At 35.9% G+C, this 21,564-nt stretch overlaps 3 protein-coding genes across 5 annotated transcripts; 2 read left to right on the plus strand and 1 right to left on the minus strand.

The window, feature by feature from the left end:
• The first annotated feature begins 275 nt into the window (after positions 1–275).
• nas-15 (Zinc metalloproteinase nas-15) lies at positions 276–3,088 on the plus strand. Its single transcript, NM_075753.8, has 10 exons — positions 276–393; positions 465–629; positions 676–824; positions 1,036–1,172; positions 1,221–1,589; positions 1,647–1,823; positions 1,876–2,007; positions 2,065–2,182; positions 2,262–2,399; positions 2,565–3,088. The coding sequence occupies exons 1-10, from the start codon at positions 289–291 to the stop codon at positions 2,788–2,790; spliced, it is 1,716 nt and encodes a 571-aa protein (NP_508154.2). The 5' UTR covers positions 276–288; the 3' UTR covers positions 2,791–3,088.
• A 474-nt stretch (positions 3,089–3,562) lies between these two features.
• T04G9.6 (RING-type domain-containing protein) lies at positions 3,563–7,508 on the minus strand (the record flags this gene model as incomplete). 2 transcript variants are annotated; one of them, NM_001374941.1, is made up of 11 exons in its annotated part: positions 3,563–3,595; positions 3,640–3,693; positions 3,752–3,901; positions 3,948–4,094; positions 4,152–4,337; positions 4,962–5,162; positions 5,849–6,094; positions 6,141–6,227; positions 6,723–6,895; positions 6,940–7,075; positions 7,473–7,508. In NM_001374941.1, 11 exons carry the CDS (start codon positions 7,506–7,508, stop codon positions 3,563–3,565), a joined length of 1,449 nt encoding a protein of 482 aa, NP_001362121.1. The 2 variants fall into 2 exon arrangements, with proteins under 2 accessions (NP_001362121.1, NP_001362120.1); NM_001374942.1 differs by having other exon boundaries at positions 6,138–6,227.
• A 3,399-nt stretch (positions 7,509–10,907) lies between these two features.
• On the plus strand, positions 10,908–18,711 carry attf-5 (AT hook Transcription Factor family; the record flags this gene model as incomplete). Of its 2 annotated transcripts, none has more annotated exons than NM_001392721.2 (14): positions 10,908–10,969; positions 11,037–11,153; positions 12,254–12,825; positions 13,076–13,168; positions 13,399–13,509; positions 13,571–13,910; positions 13,970–14,157; positions 14,202–14,434; positions 14,481–14,584; positions 14,642–14,805; positions 14,852–15,271; positions 15,320–17,738; positions 17,788–17,862; positions 18,396–18,711. In NM_001392721.2, the coding sequence occupies 13 exons, from the start codon at positions 10,966–10,968 to the stop codon at positions 17,853–17,855; spliced, it is 4,833 nt and encodes a 1,610-aa protein (NP_001379608.1). In that variant the 3' UTR covers positions 17,856–17,862; positions 18,396–18,711. The 2 variants fall into 2 exon arrangements, with proteins under 2 accessions (NP_001379608.1, NP_001368603.1); NM_001380897.2 differs by having other exon boundaries at positions 10,966–10,969; positions 14,678–14,805; positions 18,396–18,666.
• Between the last annotated feature and the right edge of the window lie 2,853 nt (positions 18,712–21,564).

Below are 21,564 nucleotides of genomic sequence, written 5' to 3' on the forward strand. Positions count from 1 at the left end.
TTGCGCGAACCGAACATGGTGGTCATCTTGAACAGTTGATTCAATTTAAATTTCGTTCTTAGCCCTCGGATTTCGTTTCTTCTCATCACGCTTAGAAATATAAAAAGGGCGAACAAATGTTTGTTCAGTGCCATTTCTCTGTTTTCCTGAAGGTTCGATCTGCCTGTCCAGTGCTCGCTGAGCATATTCCTTTCATTTTTATTGTGTTTTCATTCTTCCTATTTCCTCACTTGTATTGAATCATGCATTTGCAATACTTTTTCTTTTTCTTCCAGGTATCGGTGCACAATGAGAGAATACGTGCTGATATTTCTAGTAGCCCCAGTTTTTGCAGCCATCTTGGGTCCATATGATATTCCACCAGAGCTGCCACCTCTGAACGATGAAAACTTTGTAAGTTGGTTGTTGCTGATAGCTTATTATTCTGAAAAATTTTTTAAATTTTAATTTTACTGATTTTCCAGTTTGACCGTTCCCACTCTGAATATGAAACTGTGCTCACCCCAGAAGACTTTGAGCTCGGAACTCGCATCACCGCTGCAATGGCTCACGACAACGGCGACGACATCTGGGATTCGGATGCCATGTACAGCAAAGACAGATTTGAAGGAGATATCGCTAATGATAATGTTAGTTCTTTCCTTAAAGGATCCGATAAAAAATTTTTGTTTCCAGCTCAATGCTTCTACTGCTGAGCTTTTTGCGAATGGTGGCTCCGGAAAGTCTGAAGACGGAAAGTGGTATAACGCTATCAAAAACCGACTTCAACTTTGGCCAGAGGGCAGAATCCCATACACGATTTCGTCTCAATACAGCTCTTACAGGTTCGTATTTCTAAGATCATAAGACGATCTTTTCAAGTGTCGCATCCGGTCAAGCCAGACAATTCTATTGGTACTTTTTTGTATTAGCAAAGAGCAAACAATCACAGAGAAAACATGAAATTTGATGCGCGCCTTTTGTGGAGTACAGTTTGAGAGATTGTCCAGAAACTTGAAAATCAAACAACAAAGATCAACAATTTATTTTTTGCAGTCGTTCTCTGATAGCTGCGTCTATGCAAGAGTATGCATCACATACTTGCATCAGATGGGTTCCAAAAGAGGCAGCTGATGTCAACTACGTCCACATCTACCCAGACAGAGGATGTTACTCGATGGTGGGAAAGATGGGTATGAACTAGAAATATATTTCTTAGCGACTAATCACAAACTGTTAAGGAGGAAAGCAATCGCTATCACTTGGTTCTGGTTGTATTCAAAAAGGAATCATTCTTCACGAGTTGATGCACGCCGTTGGTTTTTTCCACGAACAATCCCGAACTGATCGTGACGATCATATCACAATTATGTGGAACAATATTCAAGCAGGAATGCAGGGACAGTTCGAGAAGTACGGCCACGGGACTATTCAGTCATTGGGTACTGGTTATGATTACGGAAGTATTATGCATTATGGAACAAAGGCTTTCTCGAGAAATGGACAACCAACTATGATTCCTAAGAAGAATGGAGCCACTATTGGACAGAGAAATGGGTTCTCAAAAGTTGACAAATTTAAGATCAACACTCTTTATGGATGTCCAGTTGGTATGTTTACATCAATTCTCATTAACTTATTCAAGAAGTTAAATGTAACATTTTCAGAAGGAGAAAAACCAACCACCTCCGCTCCAACATCGGGACCAATCGTTATCACTGTGAAGCCAGTTGTTATAACAACCGGAAAGCCGCCAGTCATTCAAACAGTTTCCCCAGCCGTCCCATTGAAGCCAAGCGAGTGCAGAAATCTTAGAGGAGATTGTGATGACCTTGCTAAACAAGGTTCGCTGAAAATAAACTTTGAAAAAAACCTGAAAATGTGTTTTTTTTTCAGGATGGTGCATCAGAAATCCAGGTTGGATGCGTGCCAACTGCCCAATTTCATGTGGAATGTGCATTCCAACCAAGGAAACTCAGAAGCCATATGTCCAAACTACGACCCAAGCTGCGACTACAACCGCCAGACGTAATTAGACTAATTAAAAATCCACTAACCACTCACTAAGTTCATCTTGAGTTACAGCACAAAAGCCAGTCACCCAACCAATTCAACCCCTTCCACCAGTCCCGCCGCTTCCTCCAACTACCCCAGAAGATTGTGAGGATCTTCGTGTCGATTGTCTTGTATTGGTTTCTCAGAGGTACAGTTATTATTTTCAGGGGTCATCTGTGACATTTAGAAAAGAACAACACTTTTAAGTTTTCACGTAGCTATTTTAGATACTGCAAAATTTCACAAAACTTCATGAAATCTTATTGTGCAAAGAGCTGCGGCTTCTGCTTCAAGCCACCTCCAACCGAGATTCCGGATAACCGCCCGACTGTGGTAACCACTAGACCACTAGTCACACTTCCACCGTAAGTGTTTTCCATTTGATTTTTTAACCTTACTTCACCCTTGCCTCACAAGATTCAGACCATCTTAACTATCGTCACACATTTTTCTCATACACCCACCCACCACATATCCCTGGAATGGCTTGGTTTCATTAACACTTTCTATGATCAACCACAGGCTTTCAGAGCGGTCATCCGGTCGCGTTCTCCGGCTCCGCCCGTTTCCACCACGACCAAGGCTGCTCCAACAACCAGTACAACTAGCGCAGCTCCTTACTCCCCAACTCCACTACCCAGCGAGTGCTCCGATCGCAAACATTTTTGCTCACACTGGAAGAGCGCTGGATTCTGTGAAGGAATCTTCATGAACTACATGAAAAAGAACTGCCCAGCATCATGTGGCCTTTGCTAAACGGTACCATTCCACAATTTCGAGTGCTTTTTCTTCTATTTATTTTTTCCAAAGCCCTTCCACCGAGTTGATACTTTTTACAACTCTTTCAAGAGTAACGTCGTTGTTGGCGTAAGATTTCCGGTTTTCATCTGTCATTTTCTCACAAAAAATTCATGATTTTATTATATTATATTTTTGTCCACCATATGCACATATTTTATTTATATTATTATTTATTTATACATTTTTGACGAACGTTTCGTTAGTTACTGAATCGACAATGCCGGTAAAAGATTCAATAAAATATGATTTATGAGAAATTGTTAAAATTGAGACAAAAAAAATCAAATGATTGTAAGAGAACTCTGACATAAAAACATGTTTTTGGAGACAGAATGCTAATAAGTAAGCAATTTTTTTTTCTTGTTAAGTTCAAATAAGTAAGTTTAATACAAAATGTTTGAAGAGAAAAAAAACATTTAAGTGTGAACATTTTATGTTGGCAAAGATATGACCTGGGAATGCAAAAAGGAAACAAGGAATTAGACAGATCTTTAGTAATTTTGTGACAACGAGAAACTAGATCAAAGTAGTAATTTTGAGGTGCACTCCTAAAAACAAAGGCCTGAAAAAAAAAACTATAATCGGATTTTTGCAAACGAAACAAATTTTTCTAATATAATATAATAGCTGTATTTTGAACCAAAAGAGCTTGTGAAGAATTTAAAAAATTAATGAAAAAATGGACTGGTTATTCAAGCTAAAAGAAAAATATATAAAGAGAAGTTCATTAGAATAAACTGGTATATCTTGGGGAATATCTCTGAAAATGTGAAGTTTTTCAGCTGAAATTAAACAAAAGTTTACCTTTGCAGTTTTCCATGACACACATGTATGTGGGGGTAAGGGTTGTTCGTATTCCTGAAAGTTACATTATTTTTTATTCCAGTCCAATCAACAAAAAAAAAACCAAACTAACCGTTTCCCAACAGTTTGTGTAAATACCATTTGTATCAGGAACTTCTAAAATGGCATTGTCATCTCTTCCCCCTCTTTGGTTGATTTCCGTCCAACGTCTTCGTTCGTTTTGCAATGCTCTTTTTTCGACAGATGGCATAGTGTCCCTGCCCTGAAAGCGTACGATCTTATCACTGGTTTATGTTTATCAAAGTCACATCTGCCTGATTAACAATAGCATTTCTAGTTAGATGATACCCAGCTTTTCCAAAATATCGATTATGGTAATTATCTCTGGCTCCATTTGCACCGTCACCATTCTGATTGTCAACTCTCCAATAAACATTTGAAAATCTTGTGGAGATCTGGAGAAATTACTTAAACGGACTACTACACCAATTCTGTTTGGAGTATAATCTCACCTCCTTAGCAGCAGGGCTACTGACAGATGCTGTAAGATAATCGGAATTTTCCGATTCTGATGCTTCTGGTATGGCGGTTGAAGCAAAATCAGAGGAGTAGGAGTCGGATACGACAAAACATCGATCCCTTTCGTAATCTTCGTCTTGTTGTCGGAGGTAAACATTTTCATAACTATCAGCATGCAACTGGAAAAAGAGTTTTTAAAGTTTAAAACTAGTTTGATATTAATGGTATCTTAACTTTCACATCTACGAATTAAAAAAACATTATTTTAACAGTCAAAGTATTGATTATTAGTTGTTCAGAATTTTTTTTTTTTGATAATGCTATTTCAAGCTGAATAGACTACCAAGCTTATGGTTGACATACGAAACTAAACTTTATCTTGCATATAATTTCTGAAACTAATATCCCAGTTGTTCTAGATTTATCAAAAAAAAAAGTTTCAAAGTATTCTTGCCAACATGTGTAACTGGGAAGTTAGGAAAATTTTCCGAATTTGCCGAGAGCGGCAAACATCAAAACTGGACTGGCCAGGTTTGCCGATTTTGCCAAATAAAATAAAGTGTCGTCCACAGTCAGTTATTTCATTTCGAAAATAAAATAATTTGCATAAATTTGTTCACAGAAATCCACCCACACACTATGAAAAATCAAACATTTTTATTTCATTTCGCCATGTTTGAATTCTAAAAAATATCGCGATTTAGCGAGTTTTTCGACCACTAAGACCTTATCTCATAATTTTGTGATTTTCAATTCCAACTGGAACAACCTAGTTGCTACAAAATTATCAAATTACACAGTACCTGCACAGCAATAATTGGTGGATTTACGTTGTTTGAATCTTCATATTCAACCTCTTCATCATCATCATACTCGTCCTCCTCAATTACAATTCTAACTTCTCTTCTTTCAACGGCCAATCTCCTTTCTTCTTTTTGTCTATTCTCATCATTTTCAAAATAAGTTGGGCTTGTGAAAAAATAATTCCGTACTTGGCGTTGTTCCTTTAAAAAATGTTTTTAGCAGGTAAGCGAAAATAGAACGCATATGATTCTTGCAGGATGTGCATTTTCAACAAAACTAAAAATGAAACGTAATGAGGATACATTATTGGCAGATATTTATTGACTACAAAATCATTGACTTTTTTCATAGCCTTTTTGCGCTCATTGCCTACCGATCGCTCATTCCCATTTCCTACCCTCTGTTCACTACATACTCTTTTTTCATCAATCATTGGGTAGGTATTATGAAAGTATTTTAAGTCTAATATTGTATTTGGCGGCGAAATCAAAGCTGCACCAACTACGCTGATGTACTAACTATCAACCAACATAGTTGGTACATTGTCAATGTTGCCATCTCCAATCTTGATGCCGTTTTGGTCGGAAGGAGTCTTGCCATTTATTGCTTGGACGTGACGGAGGTTTACGGGGTAAACGGGGTAAACTAACTAAACAATTTTTGATTTTTCCCCACAACGGAACATGCGATTTTTTTTCTTCTGCATTTGATAGGATTGTTAACTTCAAAACTGCGTGAATTTAAGTTTTTTCTTAAAAACCTCTTGACATTCACAATCATTTGAAAAATGTGTTTTTTTCACAAAACTGTACTCTACTGCTTAATACTATTTCTCAAAACTACTTTAAAACAACTTGAAAAAACTGTTTTTTTCCTATATTTTTACCTCTGAATACGTCATCAATTCAGATCCCATAGATGCCAATTGGAAGTAACTCTCAAACGACAATAGGTGTGACTTTTCTGATGTTTCTACACTTTCTGGCGTCGATGGTTCGGGTGTTGCTGGTAGGACACGCCGAGGTCTTCTCTGATCACCACTACCACATAAAATCCACCTCTGGTACAAGTTACAGGTGTTAACTACAGCTTCTTCATCTTCTCCAGAATCGATTTCCGAAGACACATCTGACTGTAAGAAGGAAGCAGTTTGAAAGGTTTTAAAGTATTCTCACAACTTCTTCACTCCAGTGTAACGACGGTTCCTTGCTGTTTGCGTTCTCTGATAGGGAAAGTTTACAGAAATATGTAGGTTCAATGGCAAACTGAAATTGATAACCAGGATATAATGCTGAATGGGTCGAAATGGGTCGATTCGTGCGAAATCAACAGGATTTAACACTAAAATTTCAGATGCAAGTTTTAAGACATTGAGACCGAGATGGCAGAATTAAATGTTGGTTTCAGGTAGACAGTAACATCATCTTTCGATTGGTATACTTTTTGCTTCATATTTCCACCATATTTTTACGGGGTTCCCTAGTTAGGTCGTATCATTAAAGTTAAAATATTCAAAGAGCTATCAGCTAACTAAAAAATGTTTCGTATTTTTGATCCTTGCTCGAAAATTTCTAACCAAAATTGCTAACATCCCAGTCTTTTTTAATTGAAATTTTTGATTAATGAAATTATCACAGAGAATTTTATTGACTAGCAAATTAAGAATCAACCTTTTCTTTCTTAAAACGTGAATCTTTCGCACGTTCCTAATACATGTTTTCGGCGTGAACTAAACAGTTTCAATCTGCAATCCAACTCACATATGAAGCACTGTTTGCTAGAAGTATATGCCCTGAAGTAGTGTGATCCGTGCTACCGTAGCTCATGAACTGACGATATAAATCTATACAACCGGGTCGTTGGCATGCGCTTTGATTTCTCAATGAGCTTGGACAGTTCACGTTGTATAATGAACTGGTGCGTATGATTTTCTCTGAAACTTTTCAAATTCAGCTTTAGGGATTTGCTTGCTCTTACTTTTGATAGACTCGTCAGACGATGAAGCCAATGAATCGTCATCTTGATCGATATCGATCGAGACTGATCTACTGACACGCCAACGAATGTAAATATATTCAAATATGCTCAGAAACAGCATAACTAGGCGAGTCGTCTGAAAAGTAATATATGAAGCTTGAGACCAGAAGTCAAATTGGCGGCATTGTCTTATTATTACACAATTTATGGAAGTACTATATGAAAACTCAAGTTTTGAACATTTTGGTGGCTCACCTAAAATCAAGTCACCTGATCGTATGCTATTTGATACATATAAGAACTTCCTTATCTATGAATAAGCCAACTTTCTTCAAACTTCAAATTAAATGCATACCTCTGACTCTAAATACACGCGTATTTGGTTTTCTGATATAGCGGAATTAACTAACCGAAAAATCAATTAATTATGCGAAACATTAACGTTTCAATTTGTATGTACAATAATACTCAGTTTGATATTAATTTGAAGTTGCTTGTTTGGTCAGTAGTTAGTAGGGAAACTCATAACTTACTTTGAAGAACTCCCAAGCCCTGCGAAACCATTTCATTGCAACGTGCACAACAAGACTGATGCTTAGAAATGTTATATATGTGCAACCTACACAATTAAACAATGACTCAATTTGATTGAGATGTACACCCCGATTTCTATCGAGGACGTCCAATAAAAAAGCCAGAACGGAACCCGAAAAAGACGACTTGACACCTGAAATTAAAATCTGCCTCCGATGCAGAAACTGATGTAAAAATGAGATCCAATAAAACTGGTGGGTGCGCTAGAACAAGGTATCCTGTTTCTTATATTTCTTGATAAATGAAATTGAAAGTGGATGGGATGTATTTCCATTACAGTAAGCATGCCATTCAAGACATTTTTTCAAATACATCGCTTTCATAAAGATAGAATAAATCTTTCTAGCATGTCAATGTAGAAAAGTAGCAATCAGATTAGATTATATAATATTTTGAAAAGTCAATTCTACGGCTTCGATTTTTTCTTTAAAAAAAGGGCAAAAGTCTATGGCGTCGTGGGCTACGAGACAATACAACTTATTTTTGCCAGAAACACCTCTAATTCTAGAAAATTTCACTTTGAACGTTAATGACGCACAGTGTCATCTTGTGAAAGGGAGACATTCTCCCTTTGCCTATTTCCTAGTGGGTTGTGGTGTTCACCGGCGTAGAAAAGTGTAGGCTTTAGATTTAATGCCGCTTCCATCATATTTTAAACTAGTCACTTATAAACCTTGAGGAAAAATTAACCTATCGAATTAAAAAAGTAAAAAATTTCAGATGATTCTTTTTATTGCAACTTGAGATTTTAAACAATTCATTTGTGCATATTATTTTTTGGAAGCATTTGATTTATCATATCAAAAATAGTTAGCCTTGTTCTATAATTTTTTATTAGATCCGATATTTTAAAATAACTACCACTTTGCACACTAATCTACATCCCAAAGCTAGTACATTCAATATTGTACCTCCTCCTCTTTATGAATAAAACACGGCTGCCAACAAAAAGTGTACGGTGTTGCGTTAAATTAAACACACGTTTTTGACATCCATATTTGTGCTCAAGGTTTCCCTTGATTGATGATTAATTGTGTAAGGAAATTGGGTTTATTCAGAAGGGTGAGGGTTTGCATGGAAGAAACAAAAGGAAATTGACAGCCCTTGTGGTAATAACATATCATAAAGATACATAGAATAAAAACCAGCGATACTAAGAAAAACAAACGTGAACTGTGCATCAGTGGAAAATGTTTCAGAAGTATTGTGTAAATTACTTTTTTACCGGATAAATCCGTTCTTTGGCTAGTTGGTGGGATCATAAATTTTCAAGTTTTTCGATTTCTTACTGGATCATGGCGTGATGATGTTTTCAGTCGCCTCTCATGTGGTTATTACTTTTCGCAACAAATTCGTCCATCGCATCAAATCGGAAAATTGTTAAGTTTGAATGAAAACACATTTCACAGGTAGTTTCTCTGTAATACCTTTTTATATGGTACAATAAAACAGTAGCAGAAAATCACTACAAAAATGAATGATCAAATGTAAAAAAAATAAAAGTGTCCAGAATATGCAACGAAAGATGTTCATTTAACTAAAACTAACAGTTAGTTTGGCAGTTAGTTTCATTTCAATTAATATATTAGAACCAGCCATCGCAAGAATTGAAAATTAACCTGAATAATTAAGCACTATTTTGATTCAAGTCTAGATCCAACTTTAAGAAAACTGGATAGGCACATTTTATTAACTCACTGAGTTTGCTGGAACAACTCTGGATTTTGTCTTTTTTTTTGAGAGGAAGCAAATTTATTGTTGTTGTTAGGAGATTTTATCAATGATTCTGAAAAATAGCGGTTTCAATGCCGAGAGCCAAATTGTAACCAATTTGATATAACATAAAAATTGGAAAATGTATTGTACATTGATACACAATTATGAGTCTCACTATTTCATGCAACTCCACAAAACTTTTTATTTTAAGTGTTTTGAACGCTTCTTCAGCTCGATTTATCTAACATGGGTTTTCTTTTTGGTAATGTAGAAATGAATCTCAATTTATTTTCAAACTTTGTAAATCCTCTAGAATGTTTACGGAGCTGTACCAGGTACCAGGTAAGCTACCTTAAAAAACTTGATTTCTGGTGTCCCAGTTCGCGACAGCCATTTGCCAGCTTTCTGCAGAACCTTGGAATTTTTATATGTAAAATTCAACTCTCACTTTAAATCTTGTCGCAATTGGCTGCACTTTAATATAGCTTAAAGGTGAAGTGCGACCAATGGGGAAATAATTATAATTACTCATTTGATGCTAAAATTACTAATGATCAGAAAGCAAAAACAATTTTTTCGACATTCATTCAAAATTTGGGAAAACTGAGTTTTTGCTGCTTTTTAACTCGACATAAAACATTTTCGATAAGTTTTGAAAAGTTTAATTGTGATATTTATTATTTTAGTACCATATGAACTGTTTTTTAAAATAATTTTACTGGCCGTACTCTACCTTAAAATTGTTTCGCTTGTATTAATAATAGATTTGATATTTTTAAGAGATTTATTAAAATCCAGCCCGATATAATTAGTTGTAAACTGAGTTTTCACTGCGTTCAAATTTTGTAAAATATGTGAAGCAAATTTCGACACACTGTAGGAAAAATACGCGCAAGTTGTTTACAAAGTTTTTGTTGTACCTGTGAGCCGAACTTCACACTTCGTTAAAAAAATTGTGATCGTATTTTCCATATAATACATATTATCGTAAAAAATACAATCGCGAATTTTTCCCAAAAACTGAATTTTGATCTACCTGTAGGAAAAGAAAAGCCGGAAAAACAAACAACAAGGCCACCAAATTTGTATATTAATATAGTTTTTGTTGAGACTATTTTTTAAATTAAATTTTGCGAAAATTTTGTTAAAAACTTCCCTATTTCCTAGTCTTTGAACTGGCTCCCGAAAATCCAGCATTATTTTTCTTGCCTTCATTAATCATATTCGATGTGATACCTGACTAATTATATTTTGCTATACGGCGATAATAATAGAGTCTACTCTCACCCTCCCATTATCTAGTCACACAGATACATTTCGAATTGATTAAAATTCGAGAATCATTCCCAAAAGAGTATCAAGAAACCATAGCAACTGCGATGATGCACAGCACCCATCTCTTCCTTTTTACAAATGTATTCATTCGTAGACAGCTTCGTGTGCTGTGTGTTCTTTCCGAATCGATACCCGGGCTAAAAAGTCTCCGACGTCTGCGTTTCTTCTTCTGACATTGTGTATATCTCTCTTTTGGGCGTCTGCGTTTCTTTTTGAAAGCGAAGCATTGTGCCGTTTTCTTTTTTTCGATATTATTCTACGTGTCATGGTTTTGATTTTTCTTTAGAATAGAGCTATAATGTATTTATTTATTATTTTTTCAGGTGAAAACCAAACCGAAAAAAAATCGAAAAATCAACGCTAGTTTTCACAAAAACCGCGATGAGTAAGTAATTTTATTAAAACTTTTAATTTAATTTGAAAAAAAAAACGCAGCTTTTCAAATGTTTCAGACGCTGACGATGAAATACTCCGGAGAGAGTTTGGGCAGCCGGGACGAAGTATGGCAAGCGTGTTTCCATATGGTGGACAGCCGGTTCATGGAGTTTCACTTGCGCACCACTTCACTTGTAGGTTTTTAAATTTTAAATTAATCAAGAGAAATGCAAAAAAAAAGTGTCTTTAAAAAACTTGTTATTTTTATAATACAGCTGGTTTTATTGGAAATAAAAACAACTGAATTCAAGAATTTTGGTTTTTTTTCTAATTTTCAAAGTTTTCGGTTTGAAAGGCTATTGCAAAGAATACAAGTTTTTCTGAACTTCGAGCTACTACAAAATGCGAAATTTTACAAGAACTATCGCATTTTTCCTCAAATCTTTTCACTTTCCTGTGGTAGAGTAGACTAGTAAAATTGTTTGTAAAAAAGGTTGCGGAGCAATTGCAGTAGTTTTTTTTAGTTTAAAAACAACCATGAACCTAATAATTTTATAACATAATAAACTGTTTGTTATGTATCCTTTTAAATAAACATATTTAAAAAATAAGGCTAAAAAATTGCATTTTGCCAAACCTGAAAATTCTTTGAAAAATCTCTTTGGACGAAAATGTTTCTAATGACGCTATTTATGCTCCTGGCTCCGAATTTTGATGTGAAAAAATTCAGAAAAAAAATTTCCTTTGTTTTATATTAAATTATTAAAGTCCGAAAATTTATTGGTTACCTGATGTTTTATTTTCAAACGACAGAATTTGCCGCCAGAAACGCCACCCGCCGAAATTCGTCTGAAAACAGAGTATTTATCTCACAGAATTATGGAATTACCGTAAATCCACATCTGCTGTGGCACTGTTTTTATGATTGTGGCGCCTCTAGCGGCAAATTTCATTGTTTGAAAAAAAAACACTATGTGGCCAATGAATGTTCTTATTTTAATTTGATTAATATAAATTAAAGGATTTTCTTGTTGAATTTTTTTATATCGATATCCGGAATTAGGAGCATAATTAGCGTTTGTAGAAAAATGTTATCCGAATCTTTTTCCTACTCAAATTTTCTTACTTAAATGATGTTTAGTTATAAAAAACAAGATAATCCTCTATTTCCAGAAATTTCACTTGAAAATTTGAAAAATCATTTTATTTCATTAATTTTTAAAAATAACAAACATTTTCACGCATGCGCACAATATTTTTCAGAACTTTCAAGCAGTAAATCTTGATATTCCAGCTCGTATATTGGAACCTCCAGTACCTTTAAATGGGTGCATAAGAGCCACTCCAATCCTCAACCAACGCTTTGGACCACACTACAACCGAAGATTTACCCAACCAAATGGCGCACCTTATCCACTAAGACCCCATTCTGACACGAGAAACGCCCACCGTGTATATCCAATTCCAGTTGAACCACCCCAGAGAGTTCATTCAATTCCGCCAGTCTATCATCGGCAAAAAAGATCATACGCTAGTAGTGTTCAGCAACAGAAGCCACCACCAGTTCCTATAAAGCAACAAGTACCAGTACCATCAGTCCCTGTAATAGAGTCAATAGAGCAAATCCCTCTTCCACGGCCACAACGAGAACCCTTAATTCCTGAATCAAACCCAGCAGCATGGCAGGATGTGCATTCCAAAAGGGAGGAGAAAATAACAAATCAATTAATGGCGAAATCTATGGAACTCGACGAGTTCAAGAAAAAGTTCCCAGATGGAACGTCTATAAAGGAAATTCTGACTTCTGGATGGTACAAGGACAAGCTGACGGGACGCTTAATACAAGGCAAGGATCCTAATATGAATGTGAGTTTGCAAAAGTAACAAGTATAAAAATTCAGAAACTAATATTGTTATTGTTTTACGTGATGTCAGAGTGTCCCATTTCGGTTTTATCCACGTAGACCTGCAAAACGTGCGGAAGTTGAGACGCAGAGTTCTCAACTGATTTTCCATAATTAAGAACTTGTTAATGTCGCATTTTTGGGCAAAAAATTCCATCATTTTTTTTTAATCAAACCGTGATGGGACAACCTGACAGCACGTGTTGTTTCAGGAAACCCCATCGGAGCAGCCATCTGACAAGCAAGTAACTGAGACAGATTTGGACAGGGCCATGCGTCTGGTGAATTGTAGGAGTCATTGGAAGGTTGGTTCATTTTTTCTGATTTTTCTTTCCTTCTTTGTTTCAACTTGACATGTTCTGTTGGAAAGCCTTTTTTTTGCGTGTTTACATTTTACATTGCATGGGCAATCGCGCTCTAATGCTCATATTCAAACAAACATTGAACAATAAAAAAGGAAACAGGACGGTTTCCATGAGTTTGCTGAACGTTAAGCATGCACAATAATGCATTATGAAAATGCTATCAGTTTCAGAACAGTCGAGGCCATCAGCCCATCCGACCTGCGCAGCCAAACATTCATCCGATGTCTCAAAACTACTCTGGACCACGAAATGCACATCAGCATAATTTACTGCCTGTTAAAGTGAGTTGGTTCAAAATTTAATTTTTTCAAGTTTGAAATGCCACAATCTCAATATTTGCAGATTCAACAAATTCAGTCTCACTTTGTTCAAAATAATTTACCAAGTCCAGCACGAGGGGCTCAGGTCTCCAATGCTTTACCCTCTACATCTTCTTCGGAATCTTCTAAACTTACTGATGATATAAAACAAGAGCAAGCAATGATTTCAAAATCCAGCTTGGAACATCCGCGCCAACAATCGACCAGAGAATTCCTTATGCAAAACCAAATGGGCCAGAAAGCGCGTTCTCTTTGGAATCAAAAAACTTCCGGTCATTTTTCTGAAGAACCAACACCGCGACATCCTGTGACCCGTGTGAGCAAGTATGCCATGGCAGAATTTACAAGACATACACCAACAGGTAAAACTTCGACAAATTCTGAATTTATCAAACTGAGATAATACATATTCGTGTTGTAGGAACTCGCTCAGCCACCCCAAACATTTTACGCAAAAACCGAAACACAGATGGCTGCCCTTCTCCTATGGGACTTATAGATCACGCATTATTTGGATCATCAATGCCACCGACAGTTCAGTCACTGAATAAACTGACTGGAGCAAGAAGTACACCCGATACGCCGAAGCAATTGAAACCAGAAGAGCCAGTGAGTTTTATGGGTCTTTGAAAAAAATTAATTTTTAATTTAAGGCTTCGGAAACTCCACGAAAACGACAACGAAAACAAATTTTGGTTTCTGATCACCATTATCAATCATCACATCTTTACTCACTTCTACAAGACGACCCCGTTAAGCATGAACCGCCTTCAGAGAAAGAAGAAGAACAATCAAGAAGTAGTTCAAACATTGTGCATTCAGCAAGCCAGGAAAATACAAAATTTGATGAGGATATTGTGAAAGTAGAAGCTCCAGAACATAATCAGTAAGTTTCTTGGAACTTTGAAGCTTCCAAAACAAAGTGTTTGCAGCACACCACCACCAGTCAAAAAAACTCGAGGACGGCCTCGCAAAGATCGATCACAAGAGCCAACGGCAGTACCTAAGCATATGCAGAGAATGCGGAAACCGAAAAGTAAGTGCTTGAGAGTGTTGTGCCACCTGCATGTTGCTAAATATGTTTTCCTCTCAGCTCTTGTACACGACGGTGCACTGATTCCCGTTGCAGAAACTAAACTGAACCCGGAAAATGACGAGAAAGCAGAGGAAGAGAGAAAAGCATTACTGCAAGCGCTGCCAACAAATCTGCTAAATGCAATCCAAGCGCAAAAAGCTATGGATAGGGAACAAGATAAGGTAAGATTTATATAAGTAATTTTACAGTTGAACTTTCAAATTACAGCAACCAAGAAAATACACAAGACGAACACGTACGCCAAAGAAGTTGGCTACTGAAAATCAGCCATTGAACGCAGTCACCGCATCTCTTCAGTTCCTGCAATCAATTACAAATATCGACCCAAATGTTTTATTTTCCGGATTGAACTCGGAAATATTAAACGATGAAGCTGTGGAAACTGTTGGAGAAGAGAAGCTTGACGAATCCTCAACCCTATTACCTACAGCAACAGTGGTTGCAACTTCTGGAAACCCGCTTACGTTAGACTTTGATAACCCGTCCAAAATTGTTGTTGCTCCAATTTGGACGGACGACACTGGTCCGTTGATGCCTATTTCAATGTATCGGACGGATAAAAAAATTGAGAGAAAGTTGATGCTTGATCCCGTGCCGAAGCCCGTAGAATTGATGTCTAATGGAACGGTGGGATTTTCTTGATGGAATGTTTCAATTAAAATGCTTATTTTTCAGCACCCAGCTTTATCAATCTCTTCCTCATCTTTACCAAATCAATCACCAGATTCAATTTCCATTCCAACAAAAATGTTTAGTTTTGTAAATGCAGAAGATCTATTAGTACCTTCTGCTCCATGTCAATTTGAAACTACATCAATACCGATGATACCAGTTCACAAAGAAACTAAACCACTGGAAACAAGAACCTGTGATTCAATAAAACGGGTTCGCTTTTCGCTCGATTGTAGTTCAAAAAATTCGATATCAACGAAAGAAAGAAATCTTCTAACGCTGAAGCTCATGAGAAAGTATCAACTTAAGTTTGCCAAGTTCAATAATGTTCTGTTCGGCAAGCCAAAGCCACGACAACGGGAAGGTTCAATTTCCAAGACAAAGGACATGCATACAATCAGAAAAATCAATGAACACTTCGACAGCCTAGTGATAAACTGTGTCACTGCCCACTTCGATGAACAACCCGACGCCATAACTTCTCACCAACACAATTCAATAGTGACCGAGTTTCCAATTGACTGGGAGAGCACTGACACCGGATGCAGATGGTTTCCATGGCACGAACGGATTGTTAACAATTGTGCGAAGGATGCTGCTTCTGATATGGTTGACTCTAAAATCAATGAAATCAATAGCGTAATCGCATATGTGGACCCGATGATTAATGGCGTGACTGATCTGGATGTGAAGGAAGAGCTGTCCGATTTGGCGTTTTTGATCAGAACAATGTATGACAACTTGGATTCTAAACTACAAAATCATGTGCGGTATGGCCAAGTTTCTCTGCCAAAAACGTTTGAGCTCAAACTGAAGAGCATTGAGCAGAGGCTTGGACAATGGACGAGTGTTAAGGAAAAATTTCGATCGAAAAATGTGGATGCGAGCATTTCCAAATGGAAAGTTGCAATGAACAATTACATTGCTGCCACAATGGATCGGGAGATGAAAAAGCAATGTTTAATGGACAGCTATTTAAAACTCAAGAAATCCATACAATGTTTTGACGCAATTGTAGATATAACAATGTTCGCGTCTCGGCTTCAAGTCCTATATTACCACGCCTGTCGGGTTTACAGAAGTCCATTGAACTTGCTGGAAGTTCAAAACATTATGAGATCAGTGGAGGATACTGAGTACTTGTTGCTCCTCGCAGAGGTGAAGGTGAAGCTTTTTGAGGAGATTGACGTAAATCCTCGAGTTCGAGAACAGTTACGACCAAAAATTGATTTAATTGATTTATATATGGCGGCGGATTCCATGAATGTTGCTAAAGGAAGACTTAGAAGGCTTCTGCGTTTGAATACTGACGATGGCTCAATCAAAGCATGCGAGAATGATCTATGTTGGAAAGTTGACAAATTTAAGGACAAGTGCAAGGATTGTGATATTCCAGAAATAATTTCTCTGCTGCCTTCAAAAAGTTGGCCCCAGGTGATCATAGAAGAAGAATCTGCAAGAGCGACAGGGGAATACCCGGAACGAACAAACTTGTTTTTAGAAACTGAAGATTTTGACTTTGACTATTCACTTGAACTTCCAGTAAGACTGTTTGCAAACAGCACACTTGGAGGAACATTATCTCAAATGTGTATCAGTCTACCGCAGCTCACAAGTATTGTGGATGAAAAGTTGAGAGAGCGAGCGGAAAAAGAAAAGGAAGAGCCCAAAAATATCATTCAATCTGTAATTCCATTATACCGACAACACTCAAAGTTTTATGAGAAGAGATGCCAAATTTTGATTGAAGCCAGAAAACAAGCCAATATGCGAAAAGCTGAGCATTCTACTCATTTTAACTCCAATGATCAGAAGCTGGTGAATTCCATTCAGCGGGATGTTAAAATGTACGGGAGCGTAGTTTCTGGAGACCAGCTCTTAGATTATAAACCTGGAAGAGATGACGAAAAACAACTAGATGTGGAGATACAAAACAAGATACGACTTTTTCGTGAACAAAAGCGGGCTGAAGCGTTGGAGAGAGATCGACTAACCAATCTGAACCGACTTGGGAGGCAAACTGAAACGACTGAAATTAAACGAAAAAAAGCTCCCTGTGAGAAGACTGAGAGTACCTTTGAAAATGGGGAAATCGATTATGACAATATTCACCATGGTATTAGGATCATCGAAAGTGAAAGTGAAGAATCATCGGATTCCGATTCTGATTCTGATGAAAACGTGGAGCAAGAAATTATAGATGGGCAAGTCATCTCCATGTCACAAAAAGATTGTCAAAAACTACTCGAGCAGCATCGAATTGCCTGTGACAGAATTCGAGAGCCCAATAATTTTCTAAGAGACCAGAATATTATGCGGAACAGTGAGAGGATAAGGCAATCTGATTGGGAGTACGAGTATATGCTAGACCAATTAGAATATCTTGAGAATTTTGAAGATGATGAAATTGATGTGGAAGAAGGTAACCCGTTTATTTGTTTTTGTTGGAGATGTTAAATGGACGTTTGCAGATAAAAAATTCAAGCATAATGTGTCTAGTGTTGATGAAGAACCTGTGGAAAAGCGAAGGAAAAGTTAATAAATAGGTGAGCGGAGGAGCAATTTTTGGTTGATTAGTGAATTTGGGGTTTTTGAAAAACAATTTTCGGTTTAGTTTTAACGTTTAACAATTAAATTCCATTTTTAAAAAGCTGCATTACAAAAGATAAAAAATTGGCTGCCGGCTAACGACAAATCAGCCGAATTTTTGAAATGTGGGCTAACGATTAATTTGACTATTATTAGCCGGTCGGCACACTCGGCTGAACCGGCTATCAGTTTCCCAGCCGAAATTGATACGTCACATTTTTGCCATACATTTTTCTACCTATATTGAAATGAAAGTAACAATCTAAAGAATTGCTCGAAAACAAACGCCAATAAGCTTTCTATTTATAGTTACCAGGTTGTAACTTGGTTACTTCTTTTGAACCCTCAACAGTTTACCGTGTCAAAGTTCATCGAAATATGTGATACTATAATGTGCAAGATTTCGAAAATCCTGTCACTAATTTGAAATGCGTGGGGGTTTTGTACTGCTCAAAAACTCAAATTATGAAAGTGAAATTTCATTTTGCAGAAAGATGCAATTGCATTTCGTAGCTGTGCAAATATTACTGATGTGTCATTTTATGGATCGAACTTGGATTTTTAATATATATATTAATAGAGTATCATTTCACTTTTATCATTTTTTATGTTGAAATATGTGTTTTTTTTTAGTGTCATCATGTTTTTTTTTGTGAGATTATTACAATTATAGTTGAACGGTGGTTTTAAAATCATAATAACACATCCCTGTATTTCTATTTGATCCGCCGCTGGTTTGAACTTTTCGAATTTAATAAGTTCAATTGAAAGCTACCGCTTGGTAAATGAATATTTGAGTATCACGATCCGTTTCGATTACACATAAAACCTCGTCTCATTTCTTGTAAAACATTCAGAAAAAATCGAACAAACACACATCAAACAACACATTATTTGCCAGCTTACCACTTGTATCTTCCATCTCCTCCTCGGGGATAGCAAAAATCCTCTTCAAACCGACGGAATTATCAGCTTTGCAAAAATGGACACTTGAGGTTCTTCTTTTTTGCCAAAGAAGTGCACGTAGATGGGTATTTTCAGTGAAATGCAGACTTTGTCGATTTGTGAACGAATTTTTGAAAAAATTTTTCTTGAGTCCAAAAATTCTTTTACTTATCAAAGTTTTCGGTGCACTGACCAGAGCAACATCGGCACTGATTAACGCTACAACACATTGCTTGAATATAAGTTTAAGCCTAATTGTTTTTGTTTAATTTGTCTGTAGTTTTTCTATCACATTCAATATTAAATCATGAATCTTGTTACGGGAATTCCTGTTTGTTGGGTTAGCAGATTTTTGACAAATTTCCAATATTTCAAATTTTCGAGATAAAAAATGATAAACAGTTATGTACCTTATTTTTTTAAACTATAAAGCAACTTTGTTATTTTTAAGATATTATTTTTCACGGAATTGAAATGAAAAAAAAGTGTAATTTATAAAATGTCAAGCTTCCATTGTAATTTTGTAAATCCAACTAATGGTTTTTACGAGCCACTCCGTTGTACTGACCACATTGAAGGTTGCACTGACAAACGTCGGATTTCGTTAGTTAGAAATATGTTTAAATTCAACAAGAACGTATCGTTTATAAAAATTGTTTTAAAGTTAGCAACCAATAATTATACATTTTTTTTTATTGGCGTTTAATTGTGTTTCAAAAAACCCTCTGTCACTTTTTTTCACAACAAAAAAAATTTGAATGACCTTTCGTACACCCACAAATCTAAATTAAATCGTGGGAATTTCTTGGTCTTTCTTTGTTTATTTTTGACATTTTTGGAGCACTTCCAAACTCCCTATTTCTGTTGCAAAATTTAGCTGTCACATAATCCTCCTTTCTTCCTACGTCACCCTTCTGTTTTCTCAAACAAATTGTGATTTCATTCTTTATGTTTTGTTGCAAAGTACGTCATTAAATGAGAGATCTCTGTTTATCCCTGAGTCATTTTCTAAGTTCATTGGAATTTAGGTAATTTGCCGATGGCTTCATCTTCATCATTCACTCTGTCCTCAATTTTAATAGCTTTTTAGAAGAAAAAAAGGAGAAAATTAAACGCATTTCCATATATCTTCTTTTTGCTCGGATAGAGGTATTCACAGAAAATGGTGTTCTAGGTACTCACGTGCTATTCAAGGTGAAACGCCCTTTTGCTTTATTGAGCTTTCAGTTCAGTTAACTAATGTCACCTTTTTTCTAAACAAAAACGCAACATTTTTACATCTCATTCAAAAAACCGCTTTGAAATGCATCGAAACTTTGTCGAAACTTTCACATTCTTTTTCCAATTTCAGGACCAGCTATTTCTAATCGGAAAATTTTTTTAGTACGTACTTTGTGAAATTGCTGATTTTTTACATATAAAATTTAAAAAAAATTTTGCTCCGTACCAACTTTTGTCTTGGTGGCTCTCTGAGGCAAAATTGCTTAGTTTTTACGATAAGTCTTGTTATCTTTTACGACACTCTATATACATGTTGTTATTTTACTATGCAATAAGTCCAACTGTTGACCTTTTTTTTTCAGAAAAAGCAAATATTTTTGACAGTAATTGGGAATCCGATGTCTTTTCAACTCAACTATTTTAAAATGTACTTATACTTTATACTTTCCCCATGAATTAATTTTGCGCCGTAAACTTCAAGTAATCAGGCGGAAACTAAAAGATCTCATGATTTCTTCTTTTATATCCGACCAAACTAAATATTGTACTGACTACCATTTGTCCTATTCGCGATCTCTTGAGCCTAATGTTTTTCTATGTTTATTCTTTAAAATTTTTTTTTGTTTCAATCACTTATCAGTTTTGCAATTTTCTCAACTCTAGCTTTAACCATATACGAATTTCAACCTAAATGTGTTTAGTTTTTTAAAATATAAGACAATCCACCATGCTTTTTTAGTTTATTTTGCTCATTATCCCCACTACCCCCCTTCACTAGAGGAACTCAACCAAAAACTATATAATTTCGTTTTTTTTTCATTTTCGAATATCTGATAGTGAGTAATAGAAATAGAGGAAGTAGAGTGTTATTTTGTGTGACAGCAAATGAGTGTTAGCGTGCTGTTTTTTTTTTCAATTTAAAAACATGTTGAAAGCTTCCAGAATTAGTTGTCGGATTGCTCACTTGGATATACTGATTTCAATAGACCTCATTTGAAAAAACACGAGAAAAAATTATTCAACGTGTTCTTTACCTTAAGTGCAAGAAACTAATCTAGATATTACTTCAAAAAATTTCTTACTGTAGTAATGGAGTAGTTTTTTTTTGAATTTTGGTAAATTTGTGCAGTCTTTAAGATGGGGTACCATCTGTGGGGAGATGATTAAAAACCACTCGTATAGTGCTAAAATGACCGGATAGCAAATTGAATGTTATCAAAATACTTTGGATTTTCTAAATTTCAGGTCAAAAAGCATTGTAAGCTTAGTTTTCACCATTTTTTTTTGTAACTTGTCGATTAAAAAATGCATTCGGTTTTATATTTCAATTAAATTTGAATTATTCGTATTTCTACATTGTAGGGGTCCAAATAAGCGACAGTGCATTCGATATCTTAAAATGTGGCGCAAACTCAGTTTACCCGGTTTTTTGACTCAAAATTAAAAAAAAAAAAAATAATGTTTTTAAATTTTTTAAAATTTCTTCATCATGA

The sequence above is a fragment of the Caenorhabditis elegans genome, chromosome X (genome assembly GCF_000002985.6).
Source record: "Caenorhabditis elegans chromosome X".
In the NCBI taxonomy this organism is placed as follows: domain Eukaryota; kingdom Metazoa; phylum Nematoda; class Chromadorea; order Rhabditida; family Rhabditidae; genus Caenorhabditis; species Caenorhabditis elegans.

Excerpts from the sequence above, each read along its gene's own strand:
- nas-15 (NM_075753.8), top strand. The coding sequence starts at position 289 with ATGAGAGAATACGTGCTGATATTTCTAGTAGCCCCAGTTTTTGCAGCC. Across the intron at positions 630-675 it reads GAGATATCGCTAATGATAAT|CTCAATGCTTCTACTGCTGA; the intron begins GTTAGTTCTTTC and ends TTTTGTTTCCAG. Across the intron at positions 2,400-2,564 it reads CCACTAGTCACACTTCCACC|AGCGGTCATCCGGTCGCGTT; the intron begins GTAAGTGTTTTC and ends ACAGGCTTTCAG.